We start from the raw sequence: 18,755 nt of genomic DNA on the forward strand, positions 1-18,755 counted from the left end.
AAAATGCTTTGTACTGTCGCTCTGCTACTCCTATTCCCGTCAGGAATCATTTCTATAGTGCTACCAGATGCATACAAGTTCCTGATCCATGGAGTTTACTGTAAAGTCAAGACAAAATCCATCAGAGGCTTTGGCTTAAAATCCACCAGGGCATGATCCAGTTTATTAAGTGGAGTAAATTGAGGGGAAAAAAACCCCTCAAATAAAGGAGCAGGAAATCAGGCACCGCAGTCTGTCAGATTTTTCCATTGCAACCTAACCTTTTTGAGTAAAAAGTAAAGTACTGTAACTACAGTGAATGCAACCATTGTTAACATTTTTATCACAACACCTTTATTGCCCTACAGTTCAATCTACTTTGCTTTTAGTATTTTGAAAATGACTATCACTCATGTGAGTGCACTTGTGAGTCTCTAATCTACCACAGCTAAAAAGGTGTTCAACAACTACACTATCAGGAAGTGGATTGTTCAGCCTGATAAAAAGTTCCTTCAGATCAGACCAGGCTACAATATTACTGATGCCTTTTAACTGGGTCTGCGGGTATTGATCAAAGGAATCTCTGTCTGAAACCATTAGAAACATAGAAACATGACAGCAGAAAAAGGCCATATGACCCATCCAGTCTGCCCATCCTCTGTAACCCCTAATTCTTCCTGTTCCTAAGCGATCCCACATGCTTATCCCATGCCTTTTTAAATTCTGGAACAGTCCTCGACTCCACCACCTCTACCGGGAGGCTATTCCATGCCTCCAGCACCCTTTCTGTGAAATAATACTTCCTTAGGTTACTCCTAAGCCTTTTTCCTCTTAACTTTGTCATATGCCCCCTCATTCCAGAGCTCTCCTTCATTTGGAAAAGGCTCTCTTCCTGTACATAAATGCCCTTGAGATATTTAAACGTCTCTATCATGTCTCCTCTCTCTCTCCTCTCTTCCAGCGTATACATGTTGAGAGGTTCATAAGCCCGTCCCTATAATTTTTGCATTCAAGACCGCTTACTAATTTCGTAGCCACCCTCTGGACCGACTCCATCCTGTTTATATCTTTTCATAGGTGCGGTCTCCAGAACTGCATGCAGTACTCCAAATGAGGCCTCACCAGAGACTTATACAATGGCACTATCACCTCCTTTTTCCTGCTGGTCATGCCTCTCTTTATGCACCCAAGCATCCTTCTGGCTTTGGCCATTGACTTCCTTATAGCAAAGAATGCTTTATCATCATTGTTGTCATTATCATCTGCATTAGCAGTAGCACTAATTCATCACTTGCATCTTCATCTTTATCATTATCATGCTGTCCAATTACAAAGAAGGCTTTCACAGAGTGGAGGAGTGGCCTAGTGGTTAGAGCACCGGTCTTGCAATCCAGAGGTGGCCGGTTCAAATCCCACTGCTGCTATTTGTGATCTTGGGCAAGTCACTTAACACTCCATTGTCTCAGGTACAAACTTAGATTGCCTCCTGGGACAGAGAAATATCCAGAGTACCTGAATATAGCTCACCTTGAGCTACTACTGAAAAAGATGTAGCAAAATCCAAATTAATTATTTGAGATTCTGTTGCTACTATTTGAGATTTTACATGGAATGTTGCTACTATTTGAGATTCTATATGGAATGTTGATATTATCTGAGAGTCTACATGGAATGTTGGTGTACATGGAATGTTGCTACTATTTGAGATTCTACATGGAATGTTGCTATAGTGGAGGAGTGGCCTAGTGGTTAGAGCACTAGTCTTGCAATCCAGAGGTGGCCGGTTCAAATCCCACTGCTGCTCCTTGTGATCTTGGGCAAGTCACTTAACACTCCATTGCCTCAGGTACAAACTTAGATTGCCTCCTGGGACAGAGAAATATCCAGAGTACCTGAATATAGCTCACCTTGAGCTACTACTGAAAAAGATGTAGCAAAATCCAAATTAATTATTTGAGATTTTACATGGAATGTTGCTACTATTTGAGATTCTATATGGAATGTTGATATTATCTGAGAGTCTACATGGAATGTTGCTACTATTTGAGATTCTACATGGAATGTTGCTATAGTGGAGGAGTGGCCTAGTGGTTAGAGCACTAGTCGTGCAATCCAGAGGTGGCCGGTTCAAATCCCACTGCTGCTCCTTGTGATCTTGGGCAAGTCACTTAACCCTCCATTGCCTCAGGTCAGTGCTGTAGCGAGGGTGGCTGACACCCGGGGCGGTTTGCTGCTGTGCACCCTCCCCCCCCCCCCGGGTGCAGCACGGCACACCCCCCCCCTCGGCTCGCGCATGCACCCCCCTCTGGAGTGCATTCTTACCAAAGGGGGCGGGTGGGAGGGCTGCTCTGCCCTGAGTACATGTCGCTGGGAGCTGTGTGGGCTCTGCTGGTTCCCTGCTCTCTCTGTCCCGGAACAGGAAGTAACCTGTTCTGGGGCAGAGAGAGCAGTGAACCAGTGGAGCCGACACCCCCCCAGCGGTGTGCACCCGGGGCAAACCGCCCCACCGCCCCCCCTTCCTATGCCACTGCCTCAGGTACAAACTTAGATTGTGAGCCCTCCTGGGACAGAGAAATATCCAGAGTACCTGAATGTAACTCACCTTGAGCTACTACTGAAAAAGGTGGGAGCAAAATCTAAATAAATAAAAGTTGAAATCATTGTCAGTTGTTGTCCTATTTTCTGTCTGACGGCAAACTGTGAATATGTTCAAGAACTGATGTAAGAATGTCCTATGTATGGAAACTCTTCAGTCCTAAGGCCAGACAAGCAGACTATCAATTCAGTGGACTGTCATGCCAGTAGAAAATTTTCCACTGGATGTCCAGCAGTCTGTTGTGATAGAGACATATGTCTGTTTACCAAGAATTGCAACCAGCTTCAGCCTCATCTCCGCTTCAAAGTGACCGAACTCATCACTCTTCTGTTTGACTGGAGACTAGTAGCCAGTTCAACAAGCACAGGCAACTCTAAGGTTCTCATAAACTGTATTTGAGGAACCCTACAATTTAAGATGAGATGATCCCACTGTTTGTGTGATGAGGTTTGGAATTGCAGAATCCTGTTCCAAGTTTTGCTGTTTCATTTGGTTTACTGAGGAATCACCATTTAGGTCTCTCTGCCACTTTTACTTTGTCCTTTTAACTACATGCAGCAGACGTAACTAGGTAAAAGTTGTAAAAATTGGTAAAATTATTACTTCAGTTAAATACCCATCATACCTACCTTACATGAACCTTATTCCACCACAATAACACCTTGTATTTGTTCATACCGGAAATGGCGAACGCCTCTACGGTAATATGTAAGCCACACTGAGCCTGCAAATAGGTGGGAAAATGTGGGATACAAATGTAATAACAAATAAATAAATAAATAAATAAAATAAATAAAGGTAAGGTTTTGCCTGTATTTCTTTACAAGCAAAAGTAACAAAACTTTTATTTAAGTACAGTAACTAGTTACATTTACGTAGTTACTATCCAGCTCCAGCTCATTTTCGAAAGAGAAGGGCACCCATCTTCCGACACAAATCGGGAGATGGGCGGCCTTCTCTCAGGGCCGGCCAAATCGGCATAATCGAAAGCCGGTTTTGGCTGGCCTCAACTGATTTCCGTCGCAGGGACGGCCAAAGTTCAAGGGGGCATGTCGGCAGTGTACCGAAGGCAGGACGGGGGCGTGGTTAACAGATGGCCGTCCTCGGCCGATAATGGAAATAAGAAGGGCGTCCCTGACGAGCATTTGGCTGACTTTACTTGGTCCCTTTTTGTTCACGACCAAGCCTCGAAAAGGTGCCAGAACTGACCAGAGGACCACCGGAGGGAATCAGGGATGACCTCCCCTTACTCCCCCAGTGGTCACCAACCCCCTCCCACCCAAAAAAACTAATTACAAAACATTTTTTTCCAGCCTCTATGCCAGCCTCAAATGTCATACCCAGCTCCATCACAGCAGTACGCGGGTCCCTGGAGCAGTTTTTAGTGGTTACTGCAGTGTACTTCAGGCAGGTGGACCCAGGCCCATCCCCCCACCTGTTACACTTGTGGTGGTAAATGGGAGCCCTCCAAAACCCACTCGAAACCCACTGTACCCACATCTAGGTGCCCCCTTCACCCTTTAAGGGCTATGGTAGTGTACAGTTGTGGGTAGTGGGTTTCAGGGGGGGGTTTGGGGGCTCAGCACCCAAGGTAAGGGAGCTATGCACCTGGGATCAATTTGTGAAGTCCACTACAGTGCCCCCTAAGGTGCCCAGTTGGTGTCCTGGCATGTGAGAGGAGACCAGTGCACTACTAATGCTGGCTCCTCCCACAACCAAATGGCTTGGATTTGGTCGTTTCTGAGATGGCTGTCCTCGGTTTCCATTATAGGCGAAAACCGAGGCCGGCCATCTCTAAGGTCAATCTAAATGTTGAGATTTGGCCAACCCCGACCGTATTATCAAAATGAAAGATGGCCGCCCATCTTGTTTCGATAATGCAGGTTGCCCCGCCATTTCACGGCACCGTTCTTAGAGATGTGCGCCCTTATAGATGGGCGCCCCCATTCGATTATGCCCCTCCACGTGACACTGGTTAACCAGTTAGTATGCAGTAATGTAGCTGTGCTAATTGGTTACACAATAATGCCTACTCTCTGCCTCCTCTGTGAAAAAAATATTTAAAATGTTAGCGCCTGGTTTGCACTCGCAGATTCAGAACTTACTGCAGAATGCCTGTGTGTGTCCCACAGTAAGCCCTTTTAAACTGAAGTAAAAGGGCCCTTAAATTACTCAATAGTTGGTAACCCTGTATCTGTCATTATGGGGTATCAAATGTAGAGCAGAACGTCTGGATAAATCCAGCAAGGATTGCCAAGGAACATTCTTGAATGTGATTCAATCTGATATTCTATGCGCTGGAGCAGGGATTTTCAACCCAGTCCTTGGGGCACATCCAGCAGTCAGGTTTTCAGGATATCCACAATGACTATAAATGAGATTGATTTTTCATGTGACGCCTTCTTGGCATGTAAATCTATCTCATGCACAATCATTGTGTGTCTCAAGGACTGGGTTGAGGGCACTGCACTGGAGGACAGAGGGCTAGTAGCACAGTAGCCATATTGTCCTAGGGAAGTATGGACAGTAGGAGTTTTTACTGGCCAACTTGTAGGAATCTATGCTGTCTTGAAAGTTCATGTAGAGAGCAATTCTATAAATGGTGCAAAAGTCAAGCATCAAAAAACTGGGTGCTAAGCAAGTCTTCTACGATGGCAGGGTTGTGTGCCAAATCTGTTGTAGACTACTAGAGTAAGTCTGCATTTACATGCCAAACTTTAGGTGTGCACAGAACGAAGAAGGAAAGATCCTCACGAAGAAATGATGAACAGAACAGGGAGGAGATGTAGTCCAAAGCAAAAATGGCAAAGAACCTAGGTGCGCTGAAAAATGGCTTGCAGTAGTGTAGGCGCAGGTTATGGGCATGTGCCAATTCATTTTTTAGCACGCCTGTAAAAAAAGGCCTTTTCTTTGTTGCTGAAAATGGACGTTTGACTTTATTGTGGTTTGCATTGACAATAAAATACATTTGTCATCAAAAAAAATTAACACGGACAATGACAAAGTACATAAAAAGCTATTCACTATGTGCATTGGCATCAACATAATGGTATATCAATGTTTTTTTAAATGTATAGAATGCCCACGGAATGCCCATTTCCCACACCCATAGCCACACCTGTTTTGAACTTAGGCGCAGTTCATTACAGAATACACTTAGCGAGTTGTGTGTGTAAATTCTAATTATTGCCAATTAGTGTTCATTATTGCTTGTTAAGTCCTGTTATCAATGCTGATTAGCTTAAGTCAATTAAGTTACGCACATTGTTATAGAATACGCCTGGATTTCAGCACGGATCTCTAGACACGTTATATAGAATCCGGCAATATGCCCCTGACGTGTAAATGTCCAGCCCATGTTAACACCCTCTTTGCAGTTGCACACAAGAAAAATTAGGCACACAGTTTACAGAATAAGGGCATCAGTCAATTATGCACACAACTGCTAATTAATTAGTGCCAAATTGTGCTTCTTAAAGCCAATTATTGGTATTTATCTCCAATTATTAAGTGCCAATGTAGCATCAATTAGCTAATTATGCTACATGTATAACTGACCCTATTCTGTAACTGAGCATACATGTGTGCACCTAATTTAAGGCACCATTAATAGAATTTGGTGGATAGTATCTCTGTAAGCCTGGAAATAAACATCAACATTTATTCCAATATTAATTTAGCAACCTCTCTAAGGAGTTTCAAAATAATAAAGGTCTATAAACAGTAATTAGTGAAAACAGTGCAAAACCTAACATAAGAAACAGTCAAGGGAGCAGGTGCAGAATTATAAGCCTCTGTTGTTGAGAAAATTAAGGGTCAGAGAGCTAAGAACAAGAAAATAAATCAAAAAGTCACTGCTTGCTAAGATTCTTTATGTTGGGCAGAGACAGAAAAGGCTCTTTCTAAGCCTGGGGAGTGTCATTCATTTCCTGCCATAATTTTATACGAGGTAAAAAGATGCAGCCTTCTGTTTGTTCTAAAGAGAAAATAATTGAGTTTAAGGGTCCACTTTATTAATGAGTTTCTCTCACTTTGTATCTGTGCAGAAAATGCTGCCTTAAGGCAGCTGGCAATTTGATAAAGATTGATCCTTTTCTATGGGAGCGGGGGAATTAGTAACTAATTGTTGCTTTTATAAGTTGCCTTGGTTGTAGCAGATGTATGGTAAAAGCAGTTAGCTTAGCGGAGTTTAAAAACCGTTTGGATAGCTTCCTAAAAGAAAATTCCACAAGCCATTATTAAGATGGACTTAGGGAAAATCCACTGCTTATTTCTAGGATAAGCAGCATAAAATGTATTGTACTGTTTTGGGATCTTTCCAGGTACTTGTGACCTGGATTGGCCACTGTTGGAAACAGGATGCTGGGCTTGATTGAGCTTCAGTCTGTCTCAGTATGGCAACACTTATGAACTTGTAGACAGGGATGCTTCTCTGCCATTTTGGTAAAGACCAAGGTGTGGCTGTCAAGCAGGGGTTTATGAATTGTTACTGTACAGGCCCCTTGGTCACTTTCAGAGACTGAATGCAATTGAATATGAGGTGTGGGGGGGATTAACTTCCTGCCACCCAACCCCGCTGGGAAAACAATGAAGTGAAGTAAAGGGTCTAAACAGGAGGATTAAACTCCCTGCTGGAAAACAATAATGGGCTCTGGAAAAGGGCTCTGTACCACTTTAATGTATTTATTTACTCATCCATGTTAAATTTATGAATTGCCTTCCTGATTGTTGTGCAAAGTGGTGTACACCATTTTGCACTTTGGGACTGCTGCAGAAAAGTGTTAGGCTTTAGTGCACAATTTTGTGGATGCCCTGTGCAAAAATGGATATTGTGCACGAAGCCTAGTGCATGGAACATTTAAATCTGTGGTAATGAGGCTTTTGGCTATTCAGTGCAAATACAGAGAAGTGCACAGACCAAAAGTCTGAACACAGCACCAGGACTTAAATGCCAAATGTATGTGGATGCTTCCGAGTGGCATTTGCATATGTCTGAACATGGGTTGGAGTGCTATTTTATGAATGGTACCGTGCTGGTAAAGTTTTAACAACGGGCTCTGTCTCCGGGCATAGCCGGCCCTGACATTTTTTTTGGGGGGGGGGGGAATACATGCCTCTCTCTCCCCTCCCTTGTGCGGGCACGCTAGGCATACCTTTGCCGAGCCCCACCAGCCAATAAATGGACTGCCACCATTCTCTGCTGCTTGTTTCTGGCTCTGAGCAACATGATGGAACCTTCTTGCGCTTGCATGAAAAGTCCCAGCCTGATGCTCAGAGTCAGAAACAAGGAGCAGGGAGCAGCAGCAGTCTATTTACTTGGCTGGTGGGGCCAACATCACTGCCAGCAAAGTAAAAGAGAATTCAGGAGGGGGCCCAAGCCCACATTTTGGGAGTCAGTTGTTAAAGTAGCCATGGGGAGGCCTACTTTAACAACCGGCTCCCAAAATTCTTAAAAACTTAACAAACGGCTCTCGCGAGCCCTTGAGAGCCCGCTCCAGCACACCACTGGTACCATGTCAAGCTGCAGCTCTCCGTTTCCACAGTCCATCATTTCTCTCCATTTCTCCCCCTCCCATGTGGGTCTGGCATCTCTCACTTCCTCTCCCTCTTGTGGGTCTGGTGACTTTCTCTGCCCCAGTGGCAGTGATGAAAGCAGGTAGCCTCTGGCTGACAATGTTTATCAGAGGAGGCAGGATGTGGCAGAGGAAATGCCCTGGCAGAGCTGGCCACTATGACCAGAGGCTTATCTGCTTTCATTGCTGCCACTGCCAGTGTGAGTTTGGAAGACTGTGGGAGGGACAGAGGGATAGAGGGAGACGCCAGACCCCCAGGAGGGGGGAGGACAGGAAGTGAGAGATGCCAGATACACATGTGGGAATGGGAGGGGAGGGAGGGAGGAAAAGGGAGACATGCTGGGCTTGCAGGAGAGGGAGAAGAGAAACTAGACTTGGGTGGGAAGGGGGGCGTTGCTGGACCTGGGGAGAAGGTGGGGGGGGGGGGGGGGGAGAGACCTGGACCAAAAGGGGGGAAGAGAGGGAGAAAGATGCTGGAAGAGTTTTGGCCGAGCACTCGGCTATGCTGCACCTTTACAAACATAGTAACATAGTAGATGATGGCAGAAAAAGACCTGCGCGGTCCATCCAGTCTACCCAACAAGATAAACTCACATGTGCTACTTTTTGTGTATACCTTACCTTGATTTGTACCTGTCCTTTTCCGGGCACAGACCGTATAAGTCTGCCCAGCACTATCCCCGCCTTTCAACCACCAGCCCCGCCTCCCACCACCGGTTCTGGCACAGACCGTATAAGTCTGCCCAGCACTATCCCTGCCTCCAAACCATCAGTCCCGCCTCCCACCATCGGCTCTGGCACAGACCGTATAAGTCTGCCCAGCACCATCTCCGTCTCCCGCCACCGGCTTTGCCACCCAATCTCGCCTAAGCTCCTTAGGATTCATTCTTTCCGAGCAGACTGCTGTATTGGCTTTTCCAATATGACTACATACTGTTTGCTGATTTGAAAGATACCCCTGATGAAGACTGTGTTTGTCGAAACACGGCCCGTGTTCGGTTGTTTTATCAGCAACTTTTTTTTTTTTTTAAAGAATAGACTTTGGTCATCCTGGACATTTGGATTGGCTTTTTCTGCTTTTTTTGCTTTTGATTTGTGTGTTGGTGTGGAACTCATCAGTGCCCTTTGGGGTCTTGATAAATGTTTGTATCCCAAAAATTCTATGCACAGAATAACACTTCAGCACATGCCACTTTGAGCACAAGACATACCGTCCGCTGGTGCAGACCTGTGTGTGCGTGTGTCCGGTACACTCTCCCATATTAGCACACAATTGCTTTCTGCAGGGGCAATTTGCATATTATTTTGGTTAATTGCAATAAGGAGCAAAACCTTGGCATTATTTTTGCTTTATGGAATCCTGTGCTAAAAATTAGCGCATAGCTGCAATGAAAGGTTTCTTCTGTATGAGCCCACAGTCAAAACCCATATGGAGACATTGCTCCTGTCAGAAATTAAAGAAATGCAGTAACAATCAAAATGAAGCAATATATAAATACTAATATTAACAGCTAACAAGATCATTATGTAATATAGGGGCCCTTTTACTAAAGGACATTAAGCCCTAATGCACACTTATTGGCTGATGCTCATAACTACAGTGCTGTAAAATACCGCAGAACCAACGCACAAAAATGACTGCCTAAATGCTCAAAGTTAACAGTGTGCAAATGATATTCTCGCTGTGCAAGGGTGAGGAACATGCCTGGTGCATGTGCACAAGAGTTGTGCAGTAAGCAATGCTTTTGTTCACATGCCCATTCAAACCTTAAAGTGCAGGCACACATCGGCGCTGTTCTGCTCCTTAAATATAAGCTTTTCAAAATGTTTTTCACTTGAAAAGCTTATATTTAAGTGCAGAAAGCAGGCTTCCATTTTTGGTTTTACTTGGACTCGCACACATTTGTTCCTCATCACTGGCGCTCAGAGTCTTGCACAGGCTTCTTTTCTCGTTCCATTAAAATAAAAACTGGCAGATTTGAAAAGGAAAATCGTGAGATATCCCCTCTTCTCTGAGCATTGGGAGGGAATAACTAATGACCTCATTAACATCTCCTTGACTACATTTAAATGTAATTGTGCTGATCTTTGGTGCACATGTTGTTTCCTGCGTTAGAGCCTTTTGAGCATTCTGCGCACATTAATGTTGATGCTAGTCTGGCGCTAATCACCTGTAGCGCCGGTGTTAGGTTTTGAGCGTCAGCCCATCGATGGGGGGAAATGAGCTATCGCAAAAAACGTTAAAGTGTTTTGCAGTATTTTGCCTGTTTGCCATGTTAACTGGCTTGTTAGCTATTAATTTTTTTTTTCTAGGGGATGTGTCATGGGTAGAGAGTGTGTTATAAGCAGAGTGGGTGTGGAAGAGTTAACCAGCTAGCTCTAACACGGGGTTAATGTGGAAGCACTAGTAAGTGCTCCTGAATTAACTTTTTGCAGGTACCGCACACTACTAACATCAATACATGACCCACAAAAAAATGTTGGAAATTTGTTTTTAAATGGAGACTGCTTTAAAAACCTGCTACATAAAATCTGACCATAGCAGTACCTAGAGTGGGGTGATGGGTATATTCCACCCTAGGTGCAGGCAGTAAAAGGGGGGGGGGGGGGTGCATCAAGCAGTCACAGTCTACATGGGCTCTGCTAGTCCCCTGTCGGCTCTGCTGGTCCCCTGCCCTCTCTGACATCAACTTCCTGTTCTGGGGCAGGGGACCGACAAGAGTCGACAGCTGTGCGGCCCGCATAGACTGCAGCTCTATGACTGTTCAGTGCACCCCCTCTTAATGCTTGGGGGGGGGTCGGGTGTGATGTGACTGGAGCAGAAGGGTGCTCCGCCCTGGGTGGCAACCAAGCTTGGGACACTGGTCCCACATTAGCATGTGCTATGTGCTGATTGGGCTGGTGTTGGCATGTGTTTTTGACGCACACGCCGAGGCCCCCTTTTACCACAGCGGGTAAAAGGGAAGTCTTTTTTTTTTTTTTTAAAGCAATGGCCGTGTGGCAAACGAAGCACTTGCAGCACGGCCATTTTTTGGGGGGGGGAAGCCCTGACCGCCACCCATTGAGGTGACAGTAAGGGCTCCCGTGCTAACCCAGCAGTAACCAGGCACCGTGTGCCACTGCCCGATTACCGCCGGGTACACACTGGCGCTACAAAAAGAAATATATTTTTGGAGCAGTGGATATGATGGGATGCTGCGGATGGGAAGTACCGCTTCGCTCCTTTTCTCTCGCGGCACCTTATGCCTGGAATAGACTTCCTGGACCTATACGTCTAGCTCCATCTCTACCTGTTTTCAAATCTATGCTGAAAACCCACCTTTTCACTGCTGCTTTTTAGCTCCCATTACTTCCCTCACCTGTAACTGTCTTGTCTGTCTGTATTATGTAGATTGTAAACTCTTTTGAGCAGGGACTGTCTCTTTGTATCAGGTGTTCAGCGCTGCGTGCGTCTGGTATATATGTATATATATATATATATATATATGTATTGGTAGCGCTATATACAAATGCTAATAATAATAATAAAAGCTGGTAAATACCAACAGCTACAAATGCAGGCTGCTAATAAGCATAGGAGCCGACTTTTCAAAATGATTGGAGGTGCTAAACCCAAAGGAAACTTCCCCTTCTTAGAGACAGTCAAGGAGTTTACCCAGTATTGGAGCACTCTCAAAATCACAGCAGACGACTTCTTTTAAAACAGCAACAACACCACTAAACTCTTTCCCCTCAATCAATACAATCTGCCCATCTGCAGGAGGCACATGCAATGCAGCCCTCTGGCTGTTGCCGCTTTCGGGCCAGCGCTGGAAATTAGAGACGCTCCCTGGGAGGCAGCGTCCGCCTCGCATTAAAGGGTTTCCCTCCGTCTCGCCGCTTCACTTGGTCTCCGGCCGGGGGAGTCGCGGGACGGTCGGGGCTGCTTCTCTTCCACATGCTCCTCCGCCGCTGCCTTCGCGGATCGGGCGGCGAGGATGATGGAGCCGTGAGGCGTGCGAGCCGGGCCGGGGGAGGAGGAGGGCACTGCAGCGGGTCGGGGAGATGGAACTGGCTAAGGCGCCCGGCCACAGCTCGGAAAGCACCCGGGATGCCGATCGCCAGCTGCGGCTGCGGCTCTGTGTGCTCAACGAGATCCTGAACACGGAGCGGGTCTACGTGGGAACCCTGCACTTCCTCCAGTCCGTGAGTATCTGTTTCCCCGGAGCCCGATCCGCACAGACTGACGGGGGTCACGGGAGCCCCCCCCCCCCCCCCCGTGGTAGGCAGCAGCATCAGTGAGAAGAGTCTGGGCTGGCGGAGAAAGGTGGGCTGTTCGGACCCCTCTCCCCTAGGGCAGACCTCTCCCCCCCCCCAGGGCAGAGGACGTCCTCTCCCCTCAGGGCAGACCTCTCCCCTCCTCCAGGGCAGAAGATGCCCTCTCCCCCCCTCCCAGGGCAGAGGATGCCCTCCCCCCCCCAGGGCAGAGGACGTCCTCTCCCCTCAGGGCAGACCTCTCCCCTCCTCCAGGGCAGAGGATGCCCTCTCCCCCCTACAGGGCAGAGGATGCCCTCCCCCCTCAGGGCAGAGGATGCCCTCTCCCCCCCCCCCCCAGGGCAGAGGATGCCCTCCCCCCCCCCAGGGCAGAGGACGTCCTCTCCCCTCAGGGCAGACCTCTCCCCTCCTCCAGGGCAGAGGATGCCCTCTCCCCCCCCCAGGGCAGAGGATGCCATCCCCACCCCCAGGGCAGAGGACGTCCTCTCCCCTCAGGGCAGACCTCTCCCCTCCTCCAGGGCAGAGGATGCCCTCTCCCCCCCCCAGGGCAGAGGATGCCCTCCCCCCCCCCAGGGCAGAGGACGTCCTCTCCCCTCAGGGCAGACCTCTCCCCTCCTCCAGGGCAGAGGATGCCCTCTCCCCCCCCCAGGGCAGAGGATGCCCTCTCCCCCCCCCCCAGGGCAGAAGACGTCCTCTCCCCTCAGGGCAGACCTCTCCCCTCCTCCAGGGCAGAGGATGCCCTCTCCCCCCCAGGGCAGAGGATGCCACGAGTCAGCTCTGGGGGTGTCGGTGGGTACTGAACACCCCCCCCCCCCCCGCCAATACTGAGTGTCTAGGAAGGGTAACTTGTACTGTGTTTGGCACCCTCAATCAGTTTGAAATATTGGCGCCGATGCTAGATGCCCCCCCCCAATCAAGTTGCCCCCACTCCCACCCTACAATCACTAGCGGAAAAGGAGCATCCATTAAAATAGAAAAAAATGTTAAAAGTGTCAGGCGAATCTTCACTTCTAAAGTGTTTCCTTCCTTTTTTAACGAGTCTTTCGTTATGTGTGAGCAGACAGGTTCGTTTTCATTATAAAGAAAATCTCCATTTAATCTTGATCTTCTCTGTGTTAAAGTGAGCTGCCTTTTGCTGTTGGGGTGGGGGGATTATGATTTTTTGGTGAGCGCAGGATCTCTTCTAATTGGCCGGTGCCTGGTGGCAAACAAATAGTTAAAGCTGCGGTTCTGAATCTGCGCTCGGAGCCGGAGGACTGAGCAGCAGCAAAGTCAAGCTGACCAAAGTGATCGAGCACATAAAGGAGGAAGCGGAGTCTGTAACATCACTTCATGAAATACATGTAATATCAGCTGGAAATTTTACAGCACAAAATCACTTTTAATGGGGATCCACCTGTCCCCACCCCACGGGTCAGACCCGCGACTGTAGCCCCCAGTTCGCGATTAGCTCAGGGGCTCGTTGCTCCATATAGCGTTAGAGTCATCAGGGTTTTTAAAAAAGCTGCAAACATTTTGCAACCATGAACTTCACGTGCAACAGAGGCTCCAGGGCTCGATGCAATGGGCGCTAGAACTGTGCAAGCAGAAGCCTAGTGGAAATGCTGTGCCTTTCTTTGTGTGGAGTCTGGCTGCTTGGCGGGTTCTCCCTCCTCTCGAGAGGGTTTGGTTTCTGAGCACGGATTGCTCTGCACCTCTCTCGCTCAAACTCCTTCCTCTGGCTTTTGTCCGCGCGGTTCTTAAGATTCACCCGAGTGGAAAAGAGTCTTAAAAAACAAAACAAAATAAAAACTACCGACGAACGAGAAAGGATGTGGTGGTTTGATGAGCTCTCCAACTCTTTTCTTTCCCTCTCGTTTCTCCTACCTAGAAATACTCGTCTCTGACTTTTGAACACTTGCTATTAACGTGTCAAGATTCAGGACATTAAAGTAAAATCGCACAGCAAAAGCGGAAAAAGTCCCCCCAGTCCTAAATCCTGAATCGGAATTAGCGCTACGGGCGGCTTCCTACCGACTACTAGGGCTGTAGTTTTGACACTTTGAGCGTGTGCTAAAAGATCTGTATTTACCATTTATGTAATAACTTTTGGCATTGTGAATGTTTTCATGACAACATTGCTAACTGAAATAGGAATGAATGTGCTTTTTCTTTGCAAGTCAGGGCTTAATACAAGTTCCAGCCATTGGGAGAAACCGCAATTTACAGTATAATGCTACTCAGTAGAGGCCTGGCTGGCTCTCAATCAATGTTAATTTAACATGGGTAATATTATAGACAGTAAGTGTTGGAAGAGTCTGGTCCCATGCATCCTAGCAGGATCCCACCAGTGCTTTGCATTTGGGGTGGATAGAGGGGGAGGGTTGGCTGTGGGGGGGGGGGGGCAAATGTGGCAGGGGAGGGTCAGCAGCGTGGGGGGTGAAAGCAGGGGGGCCAGCTCTAAATCTGCAGGGGCCCATGCCCCCGTGGCCCCACCTAGCTAAGCCACTGGTAGAAATCATTCCTCTTTTGCCACACTGGTGCACCGATGCTCTGAACCAAACACGGGCGTTAAGAGGCCGTTAGCACTGGATTAGCACCTGCATGAGGGCCCCTTTTACTAAGCCGAGTAGGTGCCTACACGCACCCAGTGAGTGCCAAATTGGAGTTACCGCCCGGTTACCGCATGGCCCTCGTGGTAATTTCAATTTTGGCGCGCATCTGCTACGCGCGTCTGAAAAATATTTTGTATTTTCTGGTGCGCGTCCGGCATTGGACGCGCATAGGTCATTACCGCCCAAATTCTCTACTGCTATGTCTATGGCTGGCGGTAAGGTCTCAGACCCAAAATGGACGTGCGGCAATTTTGATTTTGCCGCACGTCCATTTTTGGCAAAAATTTTCAAAAAGGCATTTTTTGTAGGTGCGCTGAAAAATAATTCTGCGTGCACCCAAAAACACGCGTCTACACTACCGCAGGCCATTTTTCAGTGCGCCTTTGTAGAAGGACTCCTTAGTGAGTGCAGAATGCTCAGAGGCTCTTGCGCAGGAGACGATGAGCGCTCAAAACATTAGCGCAAATAGATGTTAATGAGGTAATTCCCTCCCAATGCTCAGAGAACAGCGCACAAAACAAAGTCAGCTTGCCGTTAAAAATGAACGCCAGCTCAAAGCAGGCTTTAGGGTGTTTGAAGAGAGTATTTCTCATGATTATTTCTTTAAAATCCACCAGATTTTATATAATTTGGAAGTCCGTGCAACTCCCTAAACTATCATGCCAGTGTGATAGCAGTTAATGCGCTTGTGAATTAATGCACACTATCATGCCAGTATGATAACAGTTAATACGCACGCTTTTACTAAGGCATGGTAGACCTAACACAGGCCTACCACACACTAAACGAACATTATCATGGGACATGTAGTTCCCTGCTCAGCATGCACTAATCCCGCACTGGAAAACATTTTTTTCCAGCACGGGAGGTGTGCCCATGGGTGGAGAGGCTAATTGGATAGTGCAGGCACATTACTACTACTACTACTTGACATTTCTAGAGCGCTACTAGGGTTACGCAGCGCTGTACAAAATAAACAAAGAAGGACGGTCCCTGCTCAGAGGAGCTTACATTACCGCACGCTACCCGATTAGCACGGAAGTAGCACGGAAGCCCCTCCCGCCTCCTAAATAGGTGGCAGTAAGGGCTCCCATGGTAATGGCCACGCAGTAATGGGAAAATTAGCATATGGCCATTACAGAAAAAACGGCAAGACGGCCATTTTACTGCCATGCTAAAAGTGGCCATAGCACACAGAAAAGCCACATTCTGATACCAGCGCCGGCCACTTTTTAGTCGGCTTGGTAAAAGGACCCCTTAGTGTGGGAAAAAAACAGGCTACTGCAAAAAGCATTAAAACGCCCTTGATACGCGTTAAAGCATTTTGCATTATTTTGCCTATTTCTGCACGTTAAGCCTGTGTAAACTATTTTTTTTTTTTTTTAGAGGGGGCTTATCATGAGCATTTCCACATTATCCAGCTAGCTCGTTCGCATTAGTGGGCACTAACTGAATAATGCAGGGTTAATCCAGGAGCGGCGGTAAGTGCTCCATGTTATTTTTTTTGCAGGTGTTGCACGCTGAGAACATTAGCGCATGACCTGAAAAAAAAAAAAAAGAAAATGCCCGACTTTAATACTGTGGTAAATCTGGGCTTAGTGCACAGGATCCCTTTTATATTAATTGTGCATAATAACGGATGTGCTGATAATTGCTTAGCGCACTTCGGTAACTACGCCCCTGTGTGTCTCTTCTTACCCTTCTGGAGGCTTTCAAGTACGACTTGCTAGTCTAGGCAGCAGGCTGCTTTGGCTACACTCCCACAGGCCGATGCTCAGAACTCCCACGGTAAGCCAACAGCGCAGGAACCATATCGCAATAACAGCGCAGAAACCTAGTTGGCCAATGCTCAAAGGAAATTGTATTTCCAATTATATGCATGCTGTAAAAGTGAAAGCAAGGGGGAACGTGCTTAGCGCATACACAAAAAAGCTTTGCAGCAAGTTTAGTTCCTGTACACATGCGCCTGGCAAACACGAACATAAACCTCACACTGGTGTCTGTTCTCTGCATCTTTAAATATAAGCGTTTATCTTTTTTTTTTTTTAACTTGGAAGGCTTATATTTAGACGCAGGAAACAGGCAACAATGTGTGCTTTCACTTTTATGCTTGCTACGATTCGTACATTCGTTTCTCACTACCTGCTAAAAAAACATTCTCCTAATTGTATAAGAGCTATTCTATAAACTGCACCTAACTTTGGGCCCTGTTTACTAAGCAGCGTTATAGGCACGCTGATGTTTTTAACGCGCGTTAACCATGTAAGGGCCTACAATATTCCTATGGGTGCCTACACAGCACATGCTAATTTTGTGCATGCACTAAAAACGCTAGCGCACCTTAGTAAACAGAGCCCTAAATGTAGGCGAGCTAAAAACACTTAACGCACCTTAGTAACATTGTAGATGACGGCAGAAAAAGACCTGCACGGTCCATCCAGTCTGCCCAACAAGATAAACTCATATGTGCAACTTGATGTGTATACCTGACCTTGATTTGTATCTGTCATTTTCAGGGCACAGACCGTAGAAGTCTGCCCAGCACTAGCCCTGCCTCCCAACCACTAGCCCCGCCTCCCACCACCGGCTCCGCCACCCAATCTCGGCTAAGCTTCTGAGGATCCATTCCTTCTGAACAGGATTCTTTTATGTTTATCCCACGCTTTTTGAATTCCGTTACCATTTTCATCTCTACCACCTCCCGCGGGAGAGCATTCCAAGCATCCCGCGGGAGGTGGTGGAGTTAACAGGGCTATTTAAGTGCTACTTTTTTTGGTGCCATTTATAGAATTCACCCCTCTGTGTCCAGGTGAACATTTCTAGATTGATGAATGCAGTGGGCGCTGGGGACAGTATATTCTCAAAGAAGTTGATATTTGGTGGTTAAGAGGATTGAAAATGATAATCAGGACTTTAAACTGAATGCACCATTTTATTGGTAGCCAATGTAAACTTTTCAAAATCGGAGTTATGTGGTCAAGTTTAGATGCACCTCTCAAAATTCTAGCCACCAACTGTAATGGCTTCAGCAGATGCCCTAACAAACCCCAAAACAGAGAATTACAGTAATACCTCGTTTTTCGTTGACGTTGGTTTTCGTCGGTTTGGATTTCGTTGATTTTTTCGATGAGAAATTTTTCTCGGGTTTCGTTGGTTGCCTCGGATTTTGTCGAAAAAGAAGGACGTCCATCTCCCAATTTGTATCGGAAGATGGACGTCCTTCTCCTAATTGCCTCGGTTTTCATCAGTTTTGGATTTCGCCGATTGTTTTCGGACGGATTATCGACGAAAACTGAGGTTTCACTGTAAATCATTTGGGTGACCGAATTTGGGTGACCTTTATAGAATCTGGGGGTGAATGTGCAAAATGTTACTGCACTTTAGTAAAACAGGTCCTGTATTATTGTGGCTGGTGTGTGCTGAATTCAGAAAATGATTTTCTGCTAGGGGTAAATTTTTTCAAAAATGTGAAATATATTTAAAAACTAGTAAAAGAGGCCCGTTTCAGAGCAAATGAAACGGGCGCTAGCAAGGTTTTCGTCGCCAACACCCCCCCCCTCCCTGGCCAACCCTTTCGTTGTTCTGCCATTGCTCCGCCCCCAATGTCGTGACGTTTGACGCGAGGGCGGGGCCCGGAGTGATGTCCCACCCCTCTCCGCCTCCCTGCCTCCCTCCCTGCCAACCTGTTCGTTGTTCTGCCATTGCTCCGCCCTCGAGGGCGGGGCCCGGAGCGATTTTGGTGGCTTCACCACCACGAAC

At 47.0% G+C, this 18,755-nt stretch overlaps 1 protein-coding gene across 2 annotated transcripts in view; it reads left to right on the plus strand.

Moving 5' to 3' along the window:
- Window positions 1-12,060: 12,060 nt before the first annotated feature.
- Window positions 12,061-18,755, plus strand: part of PREX1 (phosphatidylinositol-3,4,5-trisphosphate dependent Rac exchange factor 1) — a 378,063-nt gene continuing 371,368 nt past the window's right edge. For both annotated transcript variants that reach the window (XM_030212317.1, XM_030212318.1), the window contains exon 1: window positions 12,061-12,333. In XM_030212317.1, the coding sequence (XP_030068177.1) occupies window positions 12,193-12,333 (141 nt within the window). In that variant the 5' untranslated portion in view covers window positions 12,061-12,192. The remainder of the gene's footprint in view (window positions 12,334-18,755) is intronic.

This window comes from Microcaecilia unicolor, chromosome 8 (assembly GCF_901765095.1).
Source record: "Microcaecilia unicolor chromosome 8, aMicUni1.1, whole genome shotgun sequence".
Classification (NCBI taxonomy): domain Eukaryota; kingdom Metazoa; phylum Chordata; class Amphibia; order Gymnophiona; family Siphonopidae; genus Microcaecilia; species Microcaecilia unicolor.